Raw genomic sequence first — 19,265 nt, 5'->3', positions numbered from 1 at the left:
ATTTACACATTTATTTGGTTCTGTTAATAATTTAGGATTTATTCCCATCAACGCTAATGTGACTTTGAGTATCACAACTTTTGAAAACGACACTATGAAACACAATATTTTATTACACAAAATGGCGCCACAAACTTCAATGTTTTTACACATAATGGCGCCAGTGACATCAAGATTAAAAATCTAAAATTCAATACGATTAGTTTTTCAAAAGTTCGCTGAACTCTGTTATCTACTACTACGGATACATAATTTTTTAAATAATATTCATGGGTTCGCCATACACGTGTTACAATAAATATCTATTAAGTTTTTTTTTCGGATTTTATCTATACTACCACTATTATATCCGTATTTTTTCTATATTAAGGTGATTAAAAATTTGATAAGTACTTACCTAAAGGGGACGGTTTTATATGCGCTAAATAAACGTAGTAAAAGGTTTAATACAATATATCTTTTATGAATAAAAAATTGGCAAAAATTGTTTTATACTTTAGGTTTGGATGAGAGCGTTTATAAAGTTCAACGATTATGTTGAAGAATCCTTTTTCAAGGGTTGCATTATTTTTATAATAATTATGACATACGTCAGCCAATTAAATCTCTATCGAAGTTTGAGACTAAATCACTTTACGTCATGAGACGATTTCCATACAAATTTATTAGTGGGGCATTCAAGCCCCAGGTTAGAACCATTCTCATATAATACTATTACACGGGGGCTTGAGACAAAATCACTTTTGGACAGGCGTGAACCTGTTAAAAATTGGTCACGTGACTAATGTCATTACCATAGAAATACGTTATGTGGGTCACCCCTGTCAAAAAGTAATTTTGTCTTAAGACCCAGGTCGTGTGTATAATTTTATAAATATCCTGGATAAGAGTCTATTCCTTATTAGTGTTATTTGTGAAAAAACCCTTAGCATGAATACATTAAATCATATAAAATACAAGCTGAAACTTGAGCCACACTTCATCTGACTTGGGACTTCACAGAACATCGTTAAAGCTGTCAAAAACATATTGCGGTATACAAATATGGGACGAAATTAACGTAAATTGCTAAGAGTTTAATTGGACATAATGAGATATTTAACAAAGAAATAAATTAATAAATGTATGTTGGAATAGAAATAAAAAAGTATACTTTTAGTATACGTAGTATTAGAAGTACGCTTAAATTTCCAGAAAATGGTTTTATATTTACGGAGTGACCGTCATAGGACATCTTAATACTTAAGTTAATTTTAGGAGTTTTAAAATATTTAAAATTAGTCTATATTTAAGGCTTGGATAGGTAATTAGTCTATAATCTATGCTAGGCCAACATAAATGCACTATCTAACAAAATTACTTACATTTAATAACAACGATTGCAGATATTCGTCATAGTTAGTTGACAAAAGTAAAAACTTTAGGGGATTTTTACTTTCCATTTCTTATAAATATTGAGGAAAATTTGAAGTTTTTCTGTACACTGAGTGAGTATTTAATAAAACACATAGGAGTGGCCTTCGGGTTTGATTCAGACGAGACTTAATGCTAAGTGTTGACAATGTATTGAAATACTTAATTTTCCAGTCATTGCTGTGCTCTACCTCCGAGCTGAAGGAAGGACCAGTCTAACCATTGACAGGCCGACTTGAATAAGTAAGGAATTCTTTTCAGGTGTTTATGGACACAATTTATTCAAGTTTTTAAACGACAATGTAATATAATCTCGGTTATGTGATATACGATCGCGGCCCTAAGTTTTTTTTTTCTTCAAAATTTGACATTGACAATTGTTGTGACAGATGACCCGATAGCAAACGATCAAGTGACTAATGGTGGTGCTAATTTAATTTCCATAAAAGTCCCAGATGGGCCTCAGATTTCTGTATCCGTTTCATGATCATTTGTTAATTGAATAGGCAAGTAGGTGGTCTGCCTCCTGTGCCTGACGGATGCCGACTTTTGCATTTAAGGCAGGCAAGCCGGTTATCTTTCGATATTTTCCTTTCCCGTTCGAGCGAATGTTAAATGCGCACATAAAAGTCCAGTGGTGCACAGCCAGGGATCGAACCGACGACCTCAGGGATGACAGTCGTACGCTGAAGCCACTGAAGCCGTCAAGTACTTCTGTGTAAAGACCTAGCAACTGACCTGAGTACTAATAGACGAAACTTAGCTAACGTCAAAAATAACAGAAACGAACGACCGAAACCGGTGGAAACCGGTGGAATAGTCTGCTCCAGAAGCTTTCTTGCTGACCACGACGCACAGACATGAGCTGGTGTTTAAAGAGAGAGTAACGGCATCAATCTTCATTTATCAGAGAGGAAGATTGGAGGAGGCAAGAAGGGATTACTCCAACATAAAGACCCGAAGATTCCAGTGGCCTTTATAATGGAATCCTTTATTGGCCTGGAGGTCCTTGACAGCTCAGCTCGGGCTGTTTTCACGAGCGTCCCTCTGGCAGTAATGGGATTCCCTAGCACAAGGGGTCTTCTCCAAGACACTGACCTCGGCTTGGGTCATCATGAGGTAGGAAGCTCATTGAAGTAAGAGACTGTAATGGAGTTTTATAACTCGTGTCCAAATTGATTTTCTGGTGTCGAGATGTTATATATAAGAGTATGGTACATTAGGGGAAAGTTTCTCAAATATCGTACATAAGATATTTTAATCTATTTATTTAAAGAAGTTAGTATTGCATTCAATGATTTTCTAAGAATTACTTGTCTCGTCTTTAGTTTATAGTACTTTCCCTTGATGTCCCATAGTCTTGGGACGCCCTATATATGGAATCAGAATCACTTCGATACCGCGTTTTAAAGTATGACGTCATCGTACGGATTGTTGCCCATCTAAGGTGTACTTTTTTATGATATACAAAAATCTAACTGCTGTATTATGGTATGTTTAGGTGGTACTAAAGACTGCTATAACGTTATTTAAATATTCATATATTTCTGTATATATGCATATTTTAGTTAAGATAATGTGCATCATGCGATTCTTTTCCTACGTAGTACTAATGGTGGATTTATTAATATAGTTCTCAATAAATAATGTAATAAAAGTATTGTTAAATATGCTGTATAGGTAAGCAAATATTAATCCCTGAACCCAGAGTATTTAAATATATTTTTATATTTAAATAAAATTTATATTTAAATGATATGTTGTATATAATAGCATCTGTATAAAATTCGTAATACGAAACTTTATAAATAAATTCTAGGCATGGAAGGATTATTTTTTTTAAATCATAGGCCATTATAAATATGGGAAAGCAACAGCAAAGGAACTACAAATATTTTATGTTCGCAAAAAATATTTTAAAATATGAGGGTAGACTTTTTTATAATGGAGGGTAATCTTAAAAAAAACGACAATTTTATCGTTATTAACAATATTATAAAACAAATAATTGTAGTACCTTATTATAATATATTATAAAGGGAAAATTTAAACAGAAAAGAAAAGCTTTCAATGGCCCCTTACAGATATATCTGCCGAACAAGGTTCAACGGTCGCTCATCAGATCTATAATATTCCTGACCTGACGTACAAGGAGCCATGAGAGGTCGTGATGATGAAGAGGCTCTACAGCGGCAGGTGGAACGCCTCACGCCGAGGGGTCGTTTCCACCACCAGACACCTTCTAAGGAGGCTTCGTATCTCTCCTTTTCCGATCTGCGCTCGTAGTCCACATATGGCCACGACGAAGAGTCACTGTCGCATGGTGTGACTGGCGCGCTTCGAGAAGGTTTTGGTGCCAAGTAAGATCGGGATTCGTTTGATAGGGAGCTGCGTCGCTGGAAATAATATAATTTGTATGATAGCATTATATTTTGTTAAAATAGCTTTTACACATTAAGAAAAACACTTTTTGAACGGATTAAAGCTATGTATTATTATTAAAAACTTGTAATTATTTACATAATTCTAAATTTTAATTTTTTTTCTGACGTTTCGCGTGCGTTTCAGCGTGCGTCACCGTGACCACGCAAACGTCAGAAAAAAAATTAGAATTATGTAAATAATTATAGCTTTAATCCGTTCAAAAAGTGTTTTTCTTAGCATTATATTTATCGTGGCTAAAGGTTTGTTTGAGTACTAGACATAAACCAGTGGCGCTACAACCTTTTAGGTTTGGGAATCAGATCTTTGTATCTGTCTCGTGTTCATTTGTTTTTTTCTCATAGGCAAGAAGGTGTACAGCCTTCTGTGCCAGACATACGCAGTCGACTTTTTGTGTCTACGACCGGTTTGCTCACGATTTTTTCCTTAAAGAATGAATGTTAAATGCGAATTAGAAAGTCCATTGGTGCACAGATGGGGTTCGAACCTATGACCCAGGGATGAGAGTTGCCGAAGCTGAAGCCATACGCAAACACATATAGTTAAGGCGAATGTATTATTGATATAAGATACGTCAAGAGGATTACATAAATTTGGATCACTTAGCAATCTTTGAAACTAATATTATAGCCCTGTTTGGTTATATATGATAAATTGTAGTATTATTATTAAATAATAATAATAAACCAGTAGCGCTGTAACATGGTGCATGGGTGCATGGGTTTTAGCCGAAGATTTTAGTACATTTTCCTTCACCGTACGAGTAAATAAAAATCTATGAGTACGCTAAAGCCACTAGGCCAGGCCAACACTGCTCAAGCTACAGTAAAGAAAACTATCGCCAAAAACCCTACCAGAAAATTCTATTAATCATCTAAAAAAGAGAGTCTTTATTTTTATTTACTAGGGTAGCCTGAACCTATTTTTATATGCACGTTTAAGGTAACGAAGTGTATGTAAATAAATTAATAACAAAAGGCAATATGAAACTCATAAAGGTGTCATTATAAACAGCTTATTAACAAAATAATCACTGCATCGACTGCATCGATATTGACGTGAATAACGAAAAGACTTATTCGTGGTTCGTGCAAAGTCGAAGAAAAAGCGGTCGAACTAAAAGGTTTCTTTCCAACGCAGCCTTAACGATGAGAGATTAAATTCTAAAGAAAAGTTGTAGAGCCTGACAATGCGTACAAAAAAGTCAGCGACAGATTAGAACTTTTATATAAAACCAAGTCCTCCGCCGTGTTGGTCTGGTATGGAATTTATTTCGATTTTCATCAATATCTAGAATGATTTATTTGGAAGGTTAAGATATTTAATTTTCAAGGGATACGGGTTACGGCTGGGTGGGGCTGGTCATTATAACGACCTTGCCCTCTAGCATGCCCAGTAGAGGCAAATACATTCATATAGTAAGAGTAGCAGTTACGCAAGGACAGAGCAAATCTCCTAGAGATTCTGCGAGTCCCTAATGCGCCATAAACAAGAACCATCACGCAGACCATCCGGATCGCCGTAGGACGATCGCGTCATTCCAACGCGTTGTGTAATCCTGGGCACGTAGATGCTTCAGCGGGGTAACAGGGGTTCATGCATCATGCGTCCAATTGTTGAGGGATGCCCAATGGAGATGGGGACTACTTTCGCTCGGTGCTTGCTGATAGCATTGATGGCAATCTGTCGCTTCCACTAATTATTCAAAGAATGGTGGAAGCTGACAATGACGGTCCTTGGAATGCCTTCAAGGCTTTTTGTGAGGCCGTCATGAGTCAGAAAGAGAATGCGGAGCGTCAGCGTGAAAATGATTCAGATGCTCCGCCAGTAAGGAAACGACGACCGGGGCAACGACGCCGTGTTTTCGCACGTCTGCCCTAAGTTAGGATTTCGAAGATTTGTGCGTGAGAGGAGTCATGGTTGTATTGTGGCATTCGCGTTTGGCGGGATTAAGGATAGGGCTCAGCTGTTACCTGCCTTCGCCCTTTGGCGAGCTGAAGTCATCCGTCAGGTTTTAGTGGGTAGGGTTTAAGTCTGAGTCCCACATAATCCCTGCTGGTGTAAAATACCGTAGGGATATGCGTAAAAGCATTTCGACGTAAAAAAAATCCTCATTGAAATCATTGCACCTCCCCTTTTACAAATCAGGGCGGATTGGCCAATGTGAGTATGTTCCTTGTCAAGGTCCATTTCACATCATTAGCCCTAGAGGGCCGTGAATTTGACAGCTGATCGCGGTGCGGCAAACGGACAAGGCCACGCTATTACCATGTCTTGCCTCGAGCCCTTGCGTAAGGCATTTCCCCATAAAAACGTGTCACTAGTCTGAAATCATATGCTTGTAAATGGTTTCTACTTACTCGGAGAACACTGAAACTGGGCAGTTTAAAGCGTCACACTTCCTGTAGAAACTTAACAGGGCACACTCCCTGCCGGTTGTCTCCAGCACGGATCATCACCATGCCGTCAACTTCATCACCCACTTGGATCACGATCTGGTCACGGAGAAGCATCAGGCCATTGTCACCGTCAGTCACCTGAAATGAGTGACACGGAATCAGTTGTACTTGTGCATGAAGATTTAAGTTTGTTTAATGAAACAAACTCCTCCACCATAACTCTCTGTTCGCCATAACGGATATATTGAATGGCGCTGATTTTTATGCGGTTTTTACCTTATAGAGAGAGTATGAGAGGCATGAAGGTTTAGGAACAATATTTGTCAACCTTTAATTGGAAATGAGTAAAGCAAGCCGCCTAGCTCTACGCAATCTGCATTTCGGTACTCAGAGCCCTAAACCTAGCCCTAAGGTATTTTATAACTTGAACGCTTGATGGCATTTCAAGATGTCCAGAGATTGGCGAACTTTATATTTTATTTTATACAACGTGATTTAAACCTAACATTTATTTTTCTATTTAAAGGTTATCAGTGGCAATATAAACGTAAAAAGTACAAGGAAAACGTTAATAATAAAGAAATCCATTGTTCATTATAAACATATTAAGGTAAAATTTGTCAATTAATTTAACACCCTTGAATATTCATGCATGACGTCGACGGAGAAAAACGGCAAAGCCGCGAATTGGCATGCTTGTTCGGTAGGATCAAAAGAATACCTACAATCGAGACGAAAATATAATAGCTAAGTTCACTTGTGTCGATATCATAACAATTAAGATTAATAGGATGAAATTGTTTACTTTTTAGATGTTCAGAAGTGTCGTATAAATATTTCAATAAATCTCAACTATATTTATACTAGTGTTGTATATCTATACTAGCGGATCCGAAAGACGTTGTCCTGTACATATAAAAAAATCTAATAATGTAAATCATTCTAGACTCCGCTTGAACACACAAAAAATGTCATCAGGAAGGCACAGAAGATTTATATATTATACTAGCGGACCCGACAGATGTCCTATTTTAACTATGAATATTGTTTTCAAATTGGTTTAATTAACTATGCTTTATGATATACAACATTCTTTGTTTGTTTTCCTGGCGCGTATATAATTAGTTTTGTTGGTAATCCGACACGGAAACAGTGTATGTATATGTATTTTATCAATATAATAACTTCAATCGAAGATTTTTTTTAAACTTTGTTCATTTTTTTACGTCCTCTTTGAGGATAGTTGCAGCACTCATTCTGTCAATGCTATGTCAAACGCCATAAGGTTACATGAAAAAAGTTTGAATTGTAAAAGCCCAATGCACTGAACAAATTTGCTATCGTAACAAAAGTCATGATTACTTACTATGGTGGTTAAGTATTAAATTTTCTGATTTTCCGCGCAATTTTCGTATTTTTTCTAATGAAAGAACAAATTCAGAATTTGGAATTACGCGGAATTCCAGTGACCAAGGGAAATAGGGATTCATTTTTATATGTATAGATATATAACGCATACAAATCGGCCCAGCCGTTTAAGAGGAGTTCAGTGACATACACACGTTCAGTATAATTATGTATATACACTTGTGCCAATAAAAAAATAAATGTTTCCAAAACTAAATTTACTACTACTTATCACAAAATGGCGTAAAACTGATTTTTTTTACACTTACCGCATTATAATTATTATTCAAATAGTTTTAACAACACAGTCAATGTGAATTTTAACGAGTGAACTTTTTCATCCTCTAATTGGATTTGGTTGTTTGCCAATCTTATGTAGTTCATTGTTAAGAACGGTCGAGTTGATAAAATTAAGAACATGTTTGCTTTGTTTAGTCGGAAGATTATATAAATTATTTTATTCACGAGACATTTAAAATTATATTATATAAATTTACATCATGTGTTAAGCACGCGAATTCCCTTTAAAAGAATGGACTTTAAAATACCTAAATTTTTTTTTTAAATTGTCTTCTAATGTCTCTGTGTATTATTTTAGCAGGTTCAATGTTTAATGGTAATTTGTTGCTTAGTTTCTGTTGACCAAAATAATTATAGAATTTAATATCGAAAATCCAAAAAAGAAAATGACCTATATTGTTGTATGGTATTAGTAATTTTTTTATAGAACTCAAGATACGAGTTGAAATTTAAATATGAACTGGTGAATATATATGATAAAGAATTTTCTGCAACTATTTACTTCAAGCAACAACTGGGTCTAATGGAAAAATAGACAACACTTAATCTTCTTACACAAAACATCATATTCCTTTTAACCAAGAGGAACATTTTTCATCATCATAACCTAGAAAACCGGAACAATGACCGGAAAAATGGAAGGAAAGGAACCAAAGAAACATAACCCAATACGATAGACCCGACCAAGCATCAACACCTTGAAATTTAAGATTCTGATTCACCAAGATGGAGACCGTCAGAGATGGAAGCGGCGGTGTTCTCTAACAGAATCAAGAGAAACACAACACACGAGCACGATAGGAGAAAAAGGATCATCAAACATTATTAACTCCGGTCGTGACGAAACTCTTACCTGTAAGTTGTGAGTGACTTGCAGAGGTCGTTCGCCAGCTTGCAGCTTTGTGCAATATTTGGATGGGAAGTACCCAACTTTTCCAAGACATTTGCCCTTCCACCAATCGGGATCGGAAGTGTCGATCACGGTGACCTTATATCCGGCCTTCAAGTCCAGCTCATCTGCGTGACGAGACTTGAAGTTGTAGAGAATCACGTACAAGTTGGTTGGTAAAAGACGCTGGTGCTTCTGGAACACAAATTAGGTGAATTAGACTAGTCCAATATCAAAATGCAAGATTATCGATTATCTAAGATGGAGATTAGTTTTTCTTTCTTCAGATGTTTCCTTGCTGCCCACTACGCTCAGACATGAGCTACAGACTGAAGAAAGATAGAGCGGCACGACATGAAGATGAAGATGAAAGCAAATAAGCTTTTCTACGGAGACAATTTTTTTGACCGGTCATCGTTTTTAGTTTAAGCTCTGTATTGTATTTGAAAGTCAGGAATTAAAAATATCATAAGAATATTTCCAGAATAGTCGTCGCCCCGTCCCGGCGGCAAACGCCAGCCCACCAGATGTAGTAAAAAGGGATTTTCCCTTTTTAAGAAAGGGGAGACTTGACACTCCCCTGCTACAGCCTGATCACATGGATAGTCTATTAGAGGTCCTATGTATGTACATACATTTAAAAACATTAAAATATATTTAATCACATGGCAACACAATTTTGGTTATGATATTCAGAATTATCAATAAGCCAAGCTTATAAATAGGTACCAGGATCGCTTGACATACCGTGGGCTGTTTCACTGGTGATGGGCAGGGGCTGGCGCTGTTTGAAGAAAGGCTCTTATCAGGCTCATCTGGTAACTCCACGCTGCTCATACGACCCATCCGTGTGTTCAGAAGACGGCGGCTATGCACCGGCGATGATGGAGCTACATTATATTAACATTGTTATATTTTCTGCAGCCGACAATACTTTGGTGTCCTGGTCCTTTTATTGTTGGTGGTACCAATTAAAATATATGGCAACAAACATATATAAATGAAGACAAACTCTCTATTAATCAAATCAATGATTTAAGACCGTTTCAGTTAGTGAATTGGTAATAAACAATTCAGTATAATTGTCGAACTTCTGCGCAAGTCAGAGGTTAATCTAGAACTCTGATAGCCAGACGATTGAAGGTAATCGATTCAGAAAAATTCAAGAAGTTTACTTTATAGAAACACAATAACATCGTTCAATTGATATTACTTATCAATTAATTAATACACGTGTCATTAATTATCAAGGTCGTTTAGAAATGATAATAGTGGTGAATTGAAACGTTTTTTATCAGCATATCGATTACATTATCGTTATTACGGCGATGTGGACTGAAATTAATGTATTAATAAATCTAAGATTAATATAGGTAAAATTTCTAAAAATATCCTACGAAAGCTCAAATAAACAGTGCCTGTAATCAGTCATAACAGTTGTTACGACTTATCTATAGCAAACAAAGTCATAATAATAAATCGATAAAGGGCCCTATAAAATTTGAATATTATGGGATACTCCGCCCTTTTTACCAGATTCATCCTTATGTTATTTGTTATATAAGCTTATGAAGCGCAATTCACAATATTATTAAATTCAACATTTAATACTTTCGAATTAAAATACGAGAAAATTTCATTGGTTTGGTAATATATTTCTTTATAATTGTCATGTAATATGAACTAGGAATTTATATCCAGGCAATATAGGCAGTTTTTTTTATATCATATATAACAAACGAGCAGAAGACTGATGTTAAATGCTGCCCATGAAACTACCGGCCTTTAGTTTCCCAGTGTTTTTTATTTGTACTCTTAATTTTAACTTTAGATAATTTGTTTTAATGGATACACAACTCGTAACAAATATTATTTATTTTCAGGTACAATTAGAGCCAAGTTAATTATAAATTACGCTTCACTGGTAGCGCTAATAAACAGCAAATTAAACGTACATGATTGCGAATTATATACAGCGTTATTTACTCTCAGCGAGCCGTATCGCATGCAATACGTCCTGTTATCTAGAAAGAAAAAAAAAATTAAATCATGCAGACCACTTACAACCAGTTCCGAATACTTAAAACAATTGAAGATCAACGTCGAAAGCACACCAAGGGAAGACAAGTCCACAAAGCTAAGTGAGAAAGGATCACATCCATTGTGCTACGACATTTAAATTTGTATCCAAAAAACTCGTTAATCATATCGTTAATAAAACTAGTAGTTCCGTTAACTGAACGTTGAGACTATTTACTAACAAAATGAAACCCGCCGTATTGAATTACTGAATTTTAGGACTTCATAAATAATTTTCGTTGTGTGTGATAATTTAAGAATTACAATCCAACAATTGTACTAATAAAATGCATATATTGAACGGAGATTACATTTATTATAATTGGATTGTGGTGATTTGTTAGGTCGTTGTCCTCTTGCCTCTCCCTAATTGCCTCTAACTCTGTGACTTCCGATGTGTATACAGCCTTTACATTAACTTGGTATAGAGGACTGAAACGATGCCAGCAGTATGTTGCAATAAATACTAATAGCCAGTGAATTATTAGTACCAATTCTCAAATACAAGGAACATTCCGTGTCAGTCTAAAAACATAATATATAGTGTATTGCAGGCAAGTTTGTTTCGTAAAAGGATGTGATTATAAGGTCAAAGTGTTATGAAATCAAAAAGGCTTAGAACTTGATTTTGCTCAGCTCGTAGGTAGATTATAATAAACTGTATGCATTCTACTGTAAGAATTGTGAGAGAATTCGAGTTTTTTGGACCGTTCATACATATGAAGGTATCGTACATAGTACTTTGCTGCTCTGCGAAGGTTGGTCCCTAGCTGGTCTCCTCCTCAGTTCTCCACACTCCGGGGAATCCAAAGAAAGGCTCTTCATCCTAAGATTCAACTTTTGGCGGCGAGGCGAATGTGGTGCTACAAAAATCCACCAACATGAGAAAGCAACAACTAATAATATTCAATATTGCTGAAATGACAGTGAATTTAATATAATATTCAGTGACAAAATGTTATGTATGAATTGGTATTGCGTAATGGAGGCACAATTTGAAATAATAATCAAATAGTTTATTACTAATAACAACGAATTACAACAATAAACTGCGTAAGCATAAGCAATGCAATCAAATATTAATTTTAAAAAGTCATAGCATACGGTAAACATAGATATAACAGGGATTAGAACCTACCTTACCCATAAGATATCTAGGCATAACAGTGTATCTAAATATAACATGTGAATACAAAACTATATAATGGTCTTAGGATGTAACTCGCCAACAGTAGTGTTTGCGGGGCGAGAACGTTTTCGTAATAAAATAAATTTAAAGTTTTCTACTGGGTTTCATTTAGTCAAGTACCAGGTATAGGACTGGGACTGGCGCGATCAGCCTGCCTTAACATTTGGGCACTCTTCGAGTTCCTCATCGAACCTGTAGGGACAAAATAACAGGCACGTGTCTATATTACTATCTTTTACAACTAAATCCGATATGAACCCTGGGAAATTTAAACCAAAGTGTCAGTAGAGCCAAGGCAAAATAAAAAACATATACTCTTTGTAGTGTCAGTTTGCTTTCGCTGAAAGTGTTTGCACATAAGTTGGTGTGATTTGCGATAGTAGAATCACGTGCTTTTCAAAGCCGATTTGACGTTAGATAAGATATTATATTTCCAAAAGACATGCGAATTATGGACTCTCCAAGCCATGCACCACTTACTTTGCGGCCGAAGGGAAATGGCACTTATCGAAATGCAATCAGTGGTATACCATAAAAATAAAGCAGATTTATTTATTTTTTATTGTAACAAAAATAATTTACATATCACAGAACGCGGGGCGTTTCGGGTGCTAATTAAGGTATCCAAGACATGACTAGAACAGATGAGCCCAGAAGCCGTGGTAACTGTTGCCGTAATCAGTATTCGCATACGGCCGAAAACGTTTCTGATTATTAACGCTTCGCTTCATTTTTTCTTACGAACGCTGGCTGTGGGCTTTAAAATCGAAGGCGGGGGATCACCATTTTCATTTGTGATACACAACGGTTGTCCGAATGGTCGCGTTGTTGTTTCTTCTATTTCTGAAAGGAGGTGCGAAATAAAACTAAATATAAGTAACTTAAAACAAAAATAACATAAATCAAATCATAACAATAGTGAGACACAGTTGTCATAATTATGAAGTTCAACACATCGGGAGCACGGAAGCAAGCATCTATTAGTGTTTGTAGAACAGTTACTAGTAACCTATATCTAGACTAAACACAGTCATTGCAAATGTAACCAAAAGAACCCAAAATACAGCAAAAAAGAAATATAAAGAAACAAAGGCGCCGTGAACGAGAAGACGGGACGGATAAAGCTCAAAGGCGGTGAAACAGCGATGCGCTACGGCAGCCGAGGGCGCGTACTTTCCGGCAGAGAAATGGACCGATGCTGTGGAGAGCCACGACGCGACTTGGAGCCCCACATGGACAAACTCTTGACGCCGGCGAAGAGTCGCCGCCGCACGCCGCCGTCGCTCTTGGACGCCGCGCCTACCGACAAGCACTATTGAGCACCGACCGCACCCCGCCCGCCCTGCGCCCGACACGTAAAGGCGTGCAAACAATCGACACTACTGAAAACGAGTGGTCTTAAGGTCTTAATGAAGCTGCCTGTCGACTGTTGCCGGGTGACGCCGGGCGACAGTCGGCGGCCTACGCGGAGCTGAAGCGATCGAGCCCGGGTGCGGCGCCAGACCTGAGCTGGAGGAGATCTGTTGCGGCGCCACCGCCAGGCCGGTGCTCGGCCGGGCCGGGGACCGCGACGGCGGAGGTTCCTCGGGTGCCGACACGCGCACTACGGGCCCTCCCGGCTTCGCTATTTCGTTGGCGCGCTTCAGCACTTGATACGTCAGATCCACTTCCTCCTCTGAACCGAGCGAAATGTTAGTAACGCCCGTTTATGTCCTTATGTGTCTGATGTTTAACAAACGCCGGGTGCTGGGTTTTAAATATTCAACTGATGTTTACAACGCTAATCTATCGGCACCCGACGAGTATGCGTGTTAGTAAAAATGATAGGATGTCCGCAAATGTATTAGGCCACAGGACAAATATGGGGTCACTCCTAACTCATACCCTCATAGTAGCCATCATAACCATCATCAAATTCGACTGTTCTTTTGAAACACATCTTGGCGAGCCTTTGTCCGGGCAGGCACCCTGAATGTAAATCCAATCTTATAAATGTATTGCGTGTCGCGAGTGTGTGGCAAGCTAGTGTTATGTGTGCTTTGCTCGTAATGGTTAAATAAACTTGACAAAAAGTCTAACTGAGTTAATCCTCCTGAAATGAAAACTCTTAAAATACAGAATATTATTTCAGTTCTGATTTAATTCTAATTAAGATGTGAACTTTCGTACTTAGAATACAAATTATTATAATACAAATTATATGAAAATATACTATACTATTTAGTGTTTACTGCGTATAACAAAACCTACTTTTCGACTATAACAGCTAAAGATACGTTAAAATTCTATTCAACGATTAACCCTAATTACCTAATTAAAAAAAATAATAATAAATATAAAAATGTTAATCTGGTACTTACTTTCTTCTTCGTAGCCAGGATCTTGGACCCTGTGAGCTTCAATTTCGGAGGTGCTCTTCTGTCGGCGCAAGAGTCGTGATTTCGTTTGACACTTGCCAACCTGCGGCATGCAGTCTGTGTGTACGTTCATTTTGCATACTCTGCACCTCAGACCCTGTCGAGTGTGCCCTGACATTGGAAAAATAAAAAGTTTAGTGTGTTACAATTATGTTCAAGATAGCAAAGCAAATGAAAATTGAATGTAAATTGTTTATTTTTTTATATTTATTTAGTTCAACTCTAATCATAAATAGTATAACCTAGGGCAGTACTTTATATAATTAGTAATAAAATTAACAGATTAAACAATCGTTTATTTATAATTATTATCCATTTAATAAAAATCTCCGATGTTTCACATATCTTACAAGTGCCAGCGTGTTTATGTTTTATAATATAAAATAACTAAAATATAAATTGATTTTATGACGGGACAACGTCTAATAAATAGATGGGCGCCGGCTGCACGAAAAAGCGCGACACGTTGTCCCGTTTTGAACATTGTCCCGTTACGCTCATTGTACGCTTGCGCCGCATCTATATCTCTTACACTCGATTGGCCTATGCGTCTGAGGAGAAGAAAGAGAGCGGCACACACAACTTACATCTGTTTCGTCGACTGTTTATACAGTGAAGTGAAAAGTTAACGTGGTTTTCACTGTTTATTAGAACAAAAATTGCGGCAATAAAGGTTAATTATTCTTGCATTTTAAAAATCTGATTTCTAGGATGATTTTAGGTATTTATTAGCAATTTATCAATTAAAATGTAGATTACATTTCACTCCTTCTATATACCCCATACAAAATAATGATAATTCAATCAAAACGATTCAATTTTATTCATAAACCCTGTCATTTCATCAATGTTTTGTAAGATGTTGTCACGTGAAACTATCGCCTTAAACCGAATTTACAGACAACAATTTTATTCATTATTAAATTATTTTTTTTAGATTTGACATACATACATAATATATATACATATTGCTAAACGATAATGCTATCATGCTATATTAGCGACAATTGTCTGAAATAAGTCCCGGATTTGTACTCCAATGATTTTAACAAGGTCTCTGCTTATATAAAGAAAAGTCTGTGTGGGCAGAAAGTCACAATTTGGGCTTAATGTATATAATCTCCTCTGTCAATGATAAAACGTACTTTTGGTAGAAATGATAATATTCTAATTAGAAAAAAAAATGCTAAATATTCAGTTCTATCCTTTAATTTGTCATTTCAAATTGTCGTAATGACTTGTTATGTGGTAATAAATATTGTAATATTTTTCTTCATAATGCGTAGAGGCTTAGAAGCTAAAAGGAAATACTTTATTTTATTAGAATTTTTCAGCACCACGCCCGGAGCAAGGTAATAAGATCTAATTATTATAAATCTTTCGTTTACTGTCATTTGAAAACCGAGACTCTCATTCCAAGCAATTGTAGATAATTAAAAAAGTTGTCCCATAACGTAAATAATTTAGAGACAGGTTTTTTTCATTAAAACAAAGGAAACTTATACGTTGGGGCAAATTTTTCGTTTTACTTACGGTTTAGGTTTAAACAATTTTCTATAAATAAAAACATACATGAGAAAAAATATACTAAAAACATAAAAAGTAAAATATATCGCGCCACCGTCGTAAGCTAATATTGTATTAGAGTCCATCTACCACAAAACTTCCCGTATTTCAGGAGGCAAGTTTCTTATTATTTCTTATTAAGAACATTATAACATTCAATTATATATGGAAATATGCTCATACGTTTCGCTTATTAATTAATAGTATATTATATTAGTTCCTTACATATGAAATTGGCGTTTTGTCGTACTAGCCACTTTGACCTCAAATACCTCCTCATTGGTTAGGAATTTCAAGTTCAAATTTGTACAGCTATTTGTACAGCTACTCATGTATTTGTGCTTCGATGACCGTCATTCATTTGTTTATTTCTTGTTTTTTTTCTGTTTGCGTCACTCATTTTACAAAATGGAAAACTTAAAGTATCGCATTATTTACGAGTACGAGTTCCGCCGTGGCACTAGTGCTGCGGAAACGACTCGAAGGGTGAATGATGTGTATGGCGGTCATGTTGCAAAAGAAAACACAGTTCGTTTTTGGTTCCAACGTTTTTGTTTTGGAAATTTCGACCTGCACAACAAGCCCTGTGGACGGCCTGAGACCCAAGTTGATAATGAAGTATTGAAGGCTATTGTGGAAGCGGATCCATCGCAAACCATGTCCGAGTTAGCTGCAGGCTGCGGTGTTAGTGATAAAACTGTTTTAATTCACTTGAAGCAAATTGGGAAGATTAAAAAGCTTGAAAGGTGGGTACTTCACGAATTGACTGAAGCAAACCGGCAAAGGCGCGTCGACTGCTGCGTTACATTACTTATTACAACCGGCACAATAATGAAGGTATTTTAAACCGAATCATTACCTGTGATGAAAAATGGATTCTTTACGATAATCGGAAGCGCTCAGCGCAATGGTTGGATCCTGGCCAGCCAGCCAAATCCTGCCCCAAGAGAGAATTAACCCCAAAAAAGTTACTTGTAAGGGTTTGGTGGACTAGTGCCGGTATTTTTCATTGCAGTTTTCCCAAATCTGGCCAGACTATTACGGCTGATGTCTATTGTCAGCAATTGCAAACCATGATGGAAAAGCTAGCGGCTAAACAACCTAGGCTGGTCAATCGCTCCACGCCACTGCTACTTCACGACAACGTTAGACCACACACTGCACAACAGACGGCTACCAAATTAGAAGAGCTTCAATTGGAATGTCTAAGACATCCTCCGTACTCCGCGGACCTTGCTCCAACAGATTACCATTTTTTTCTAAATTTGGACAACTTCTTGCAAGGGAAAAAAATTAACTCTGATGGGGCAGTCCAAATCGCATTCACAGATTTGATTGATTCCCGTCCGACTGTTTTTTTTAGTAAAGGGATCAATGAACTACCTATGAGATGGCAAAAGTGCATAGAAAACAATGGTTCATACTTTGAATAATTAAATATATTATATTTAAAAATATTCGACTTTTTGTTCCTCCAGTACAAAACGCCAATTTCATATGTAAGGACCTAATTGTATATAGTAAAAGAGTACAACAGCAGACAAGAAACAGAAGACTTGATTGATTGATTATCGCCAAGTGCAAAGTCTTACCATAGAGAATAAATATAGATAAGATGATTTTGTAAAATTTATTTATTTTACAGAATAATAAACCACCCGAATTTCTATAGAGAAGGCGGCCTAAGATTATCAAACATCTGGGATTCAATAATATTCAAATTAAAACCCCAAGACAAACAATCCCCGAAAATAGAGGACACCGTGAGTCATTTCTGCAAAAAACCCGTCATATTTTAGTCGATACCAACTCCGAGGAAATAAACATAGATGACACAACTTTCTTTACAGCTGTGATACTTTTAACATTCAACACCTTTTGTCTTCAGTCACCGTGACCACGCACACTGTAAAGCACGCGAACGTCGGGAAAATTTCAATTTAAAATTATGTAAATAATTATAAGTTTATAATAATAATACATAGCTTCAATCCGTTTAAAATGTGTTTTCTTTATGAATGAACTTGTAAATAAATCTAATTGGCTACTTGTGTCTGGCTGATTTTGGTATTATTAAAAAAAAAATTTTTAATAAAAAGATAATTCCAAATTCAAATTAGGAAAATGTGTGATTTTTATTTATTTATCGTAATGTCAAGATGAGTGAATCTAGTGAAGAAATTCGATACATTTTAAAATTTTACTACAAAAAAATTTTAAAATGCAACGCAAGCCGCGAATTTTTTTTTGATGTTTATTGACCTAGTGCAGTGTCTATGAGAGTAGCACAAATTTGATTTAAGCGTTTTCAATCGGGAAATTTTTATGTCAAAGATGCACGTCGCTTTGGCTATTAGGGATAAAATGGAAGCCATTTTTGAAAAAGTGGAGCATAATCGGCATATCAGTTGTTACGACGAAGCTGAAGAACTGGGAATTGACCATAAAACAGTTGGCGCATTTGAAAAATACTGGGTACACAAAAAAGCTCTATATTTGGGTACCTCACGAGCTCACTGAAAGAAACCTAATTAACCGTATACTAATTTGTGATTCTTTATTACGACGTAATGAAACCGAACTATTTTTGAAGAAGCTGATAAGTGGTGATGAAAAGTTGATCACGTACGACAAGAACGTGCGAAAAAGGTCGTGGTCAAAGGCCGGTCGGGCTTCACAGAATTCCCACACACACAGAACACCCGGGTTGGGTTTCGGCATTATTCATTATGAGCTGTTACCACCAGACAGGACCGTCGATTCTGAACTCTATTGCGAACAACTGATGAGATGAAAGCAAAAGCGGCCGGAATTAATCAACAGAAGGGGTGTGGTTTTTCATCATGATAACGACCTCACACATCTTTATCCACTCAGCAAACATTAAGAGAGCTTGGCTGGGAGGTGTTAATGCATCCGCCGTATAGTCCTGACCTTGCACCTGCAGAAGACCTGTTTCGATCTTTTCAGAATTCTTTAGGCAGTGTCAAACTATATTTAAAATAAAGTTTGTGAATTTTCTTTAAAAAATGCGAAGAAACTTTTTCCCCAATCTATTATAATTCTATAAGAATATAATTATAAGAAGAATATTTCAATTACAAGCTATTTACAAAGAGTATGTATTTCATAATTTTCCGAAAATATATATTAATTGTTATTAC

At 36.5% G+C, this 19,265-nt stretch overlaps 1 protein-coding gene across 5 annotated transcripts in view; it reads right to left on the bottom strand.

Moving 5' to 3' along the window:
• Positions 1-626: 626 nt before the first annotated feature.
• LOC123709075 overlaps positions 627-19,265 on the bottom strand; it is a 159,979-nt gene continuing 141,340 nt past the window's right edge. The window contains exons 14-22 of one of the 5 annotated variants that reach the window (XM_045660180.1): positions 14,479-14,646; positions 13,623-13,793; positions 12,239-12,310; positions 11,664-11,792; positions 10,806-10,874; positions 9,598-9,740; positions 8,815-9,045; positions 6,216-6,392; positions 627-3,809 (exon numbers count right to left, since the gene is read on the bottom strand). In XM_045660180.1, the coding sequence (XP_045516136.1) occupies positions 6,249-6,392; positions 8,815-9,045; positions 9,598-9,740; positions 10,806-10,874; positions 11,664-11,792; positions 12,239-12,310; positions 13,623-13,793; positions 14,479-14,646 (1,127 nt within the window). In that variant the 3' untranslated portion in view covers positions 627-3,809; positions 6,216-6,248. The remainder of the gene's footprint in view (positions 3,810-6,215; positions 6,393-8,814; positions 9,046-9,597; positions 9,741-10,805; positions 10,875-11,663; positions 11,793-12,238; positions 12,311-13,622; positions 13,794-14,478; positions 14,647-19,265) is intronic. The other 4 variants (XM_045660181.1, XM_045660182.1, XM_045660183.1 and 1 more) reach the window with 4 other exon arrangements.

Source organism: Pieris brassicae, chromosome 4 (assembly GCF_905147105.1).
Source record: "Pieris brassicae chromosome 4, ilPieBrab1.1, whole genome shotgun sequence".
In the NCBI taxonomy this organism is placed as follows: Eukaryota; Metazoa; Arthropoda; class Insecta; order Lepidoptera; family Pieridae; genus Pieris; species Pieris brassicae.
Note: the sequence above shows the minus strand (reverse complement) of the source record. Positions and strands in the feature narration are given on the sequence as shown.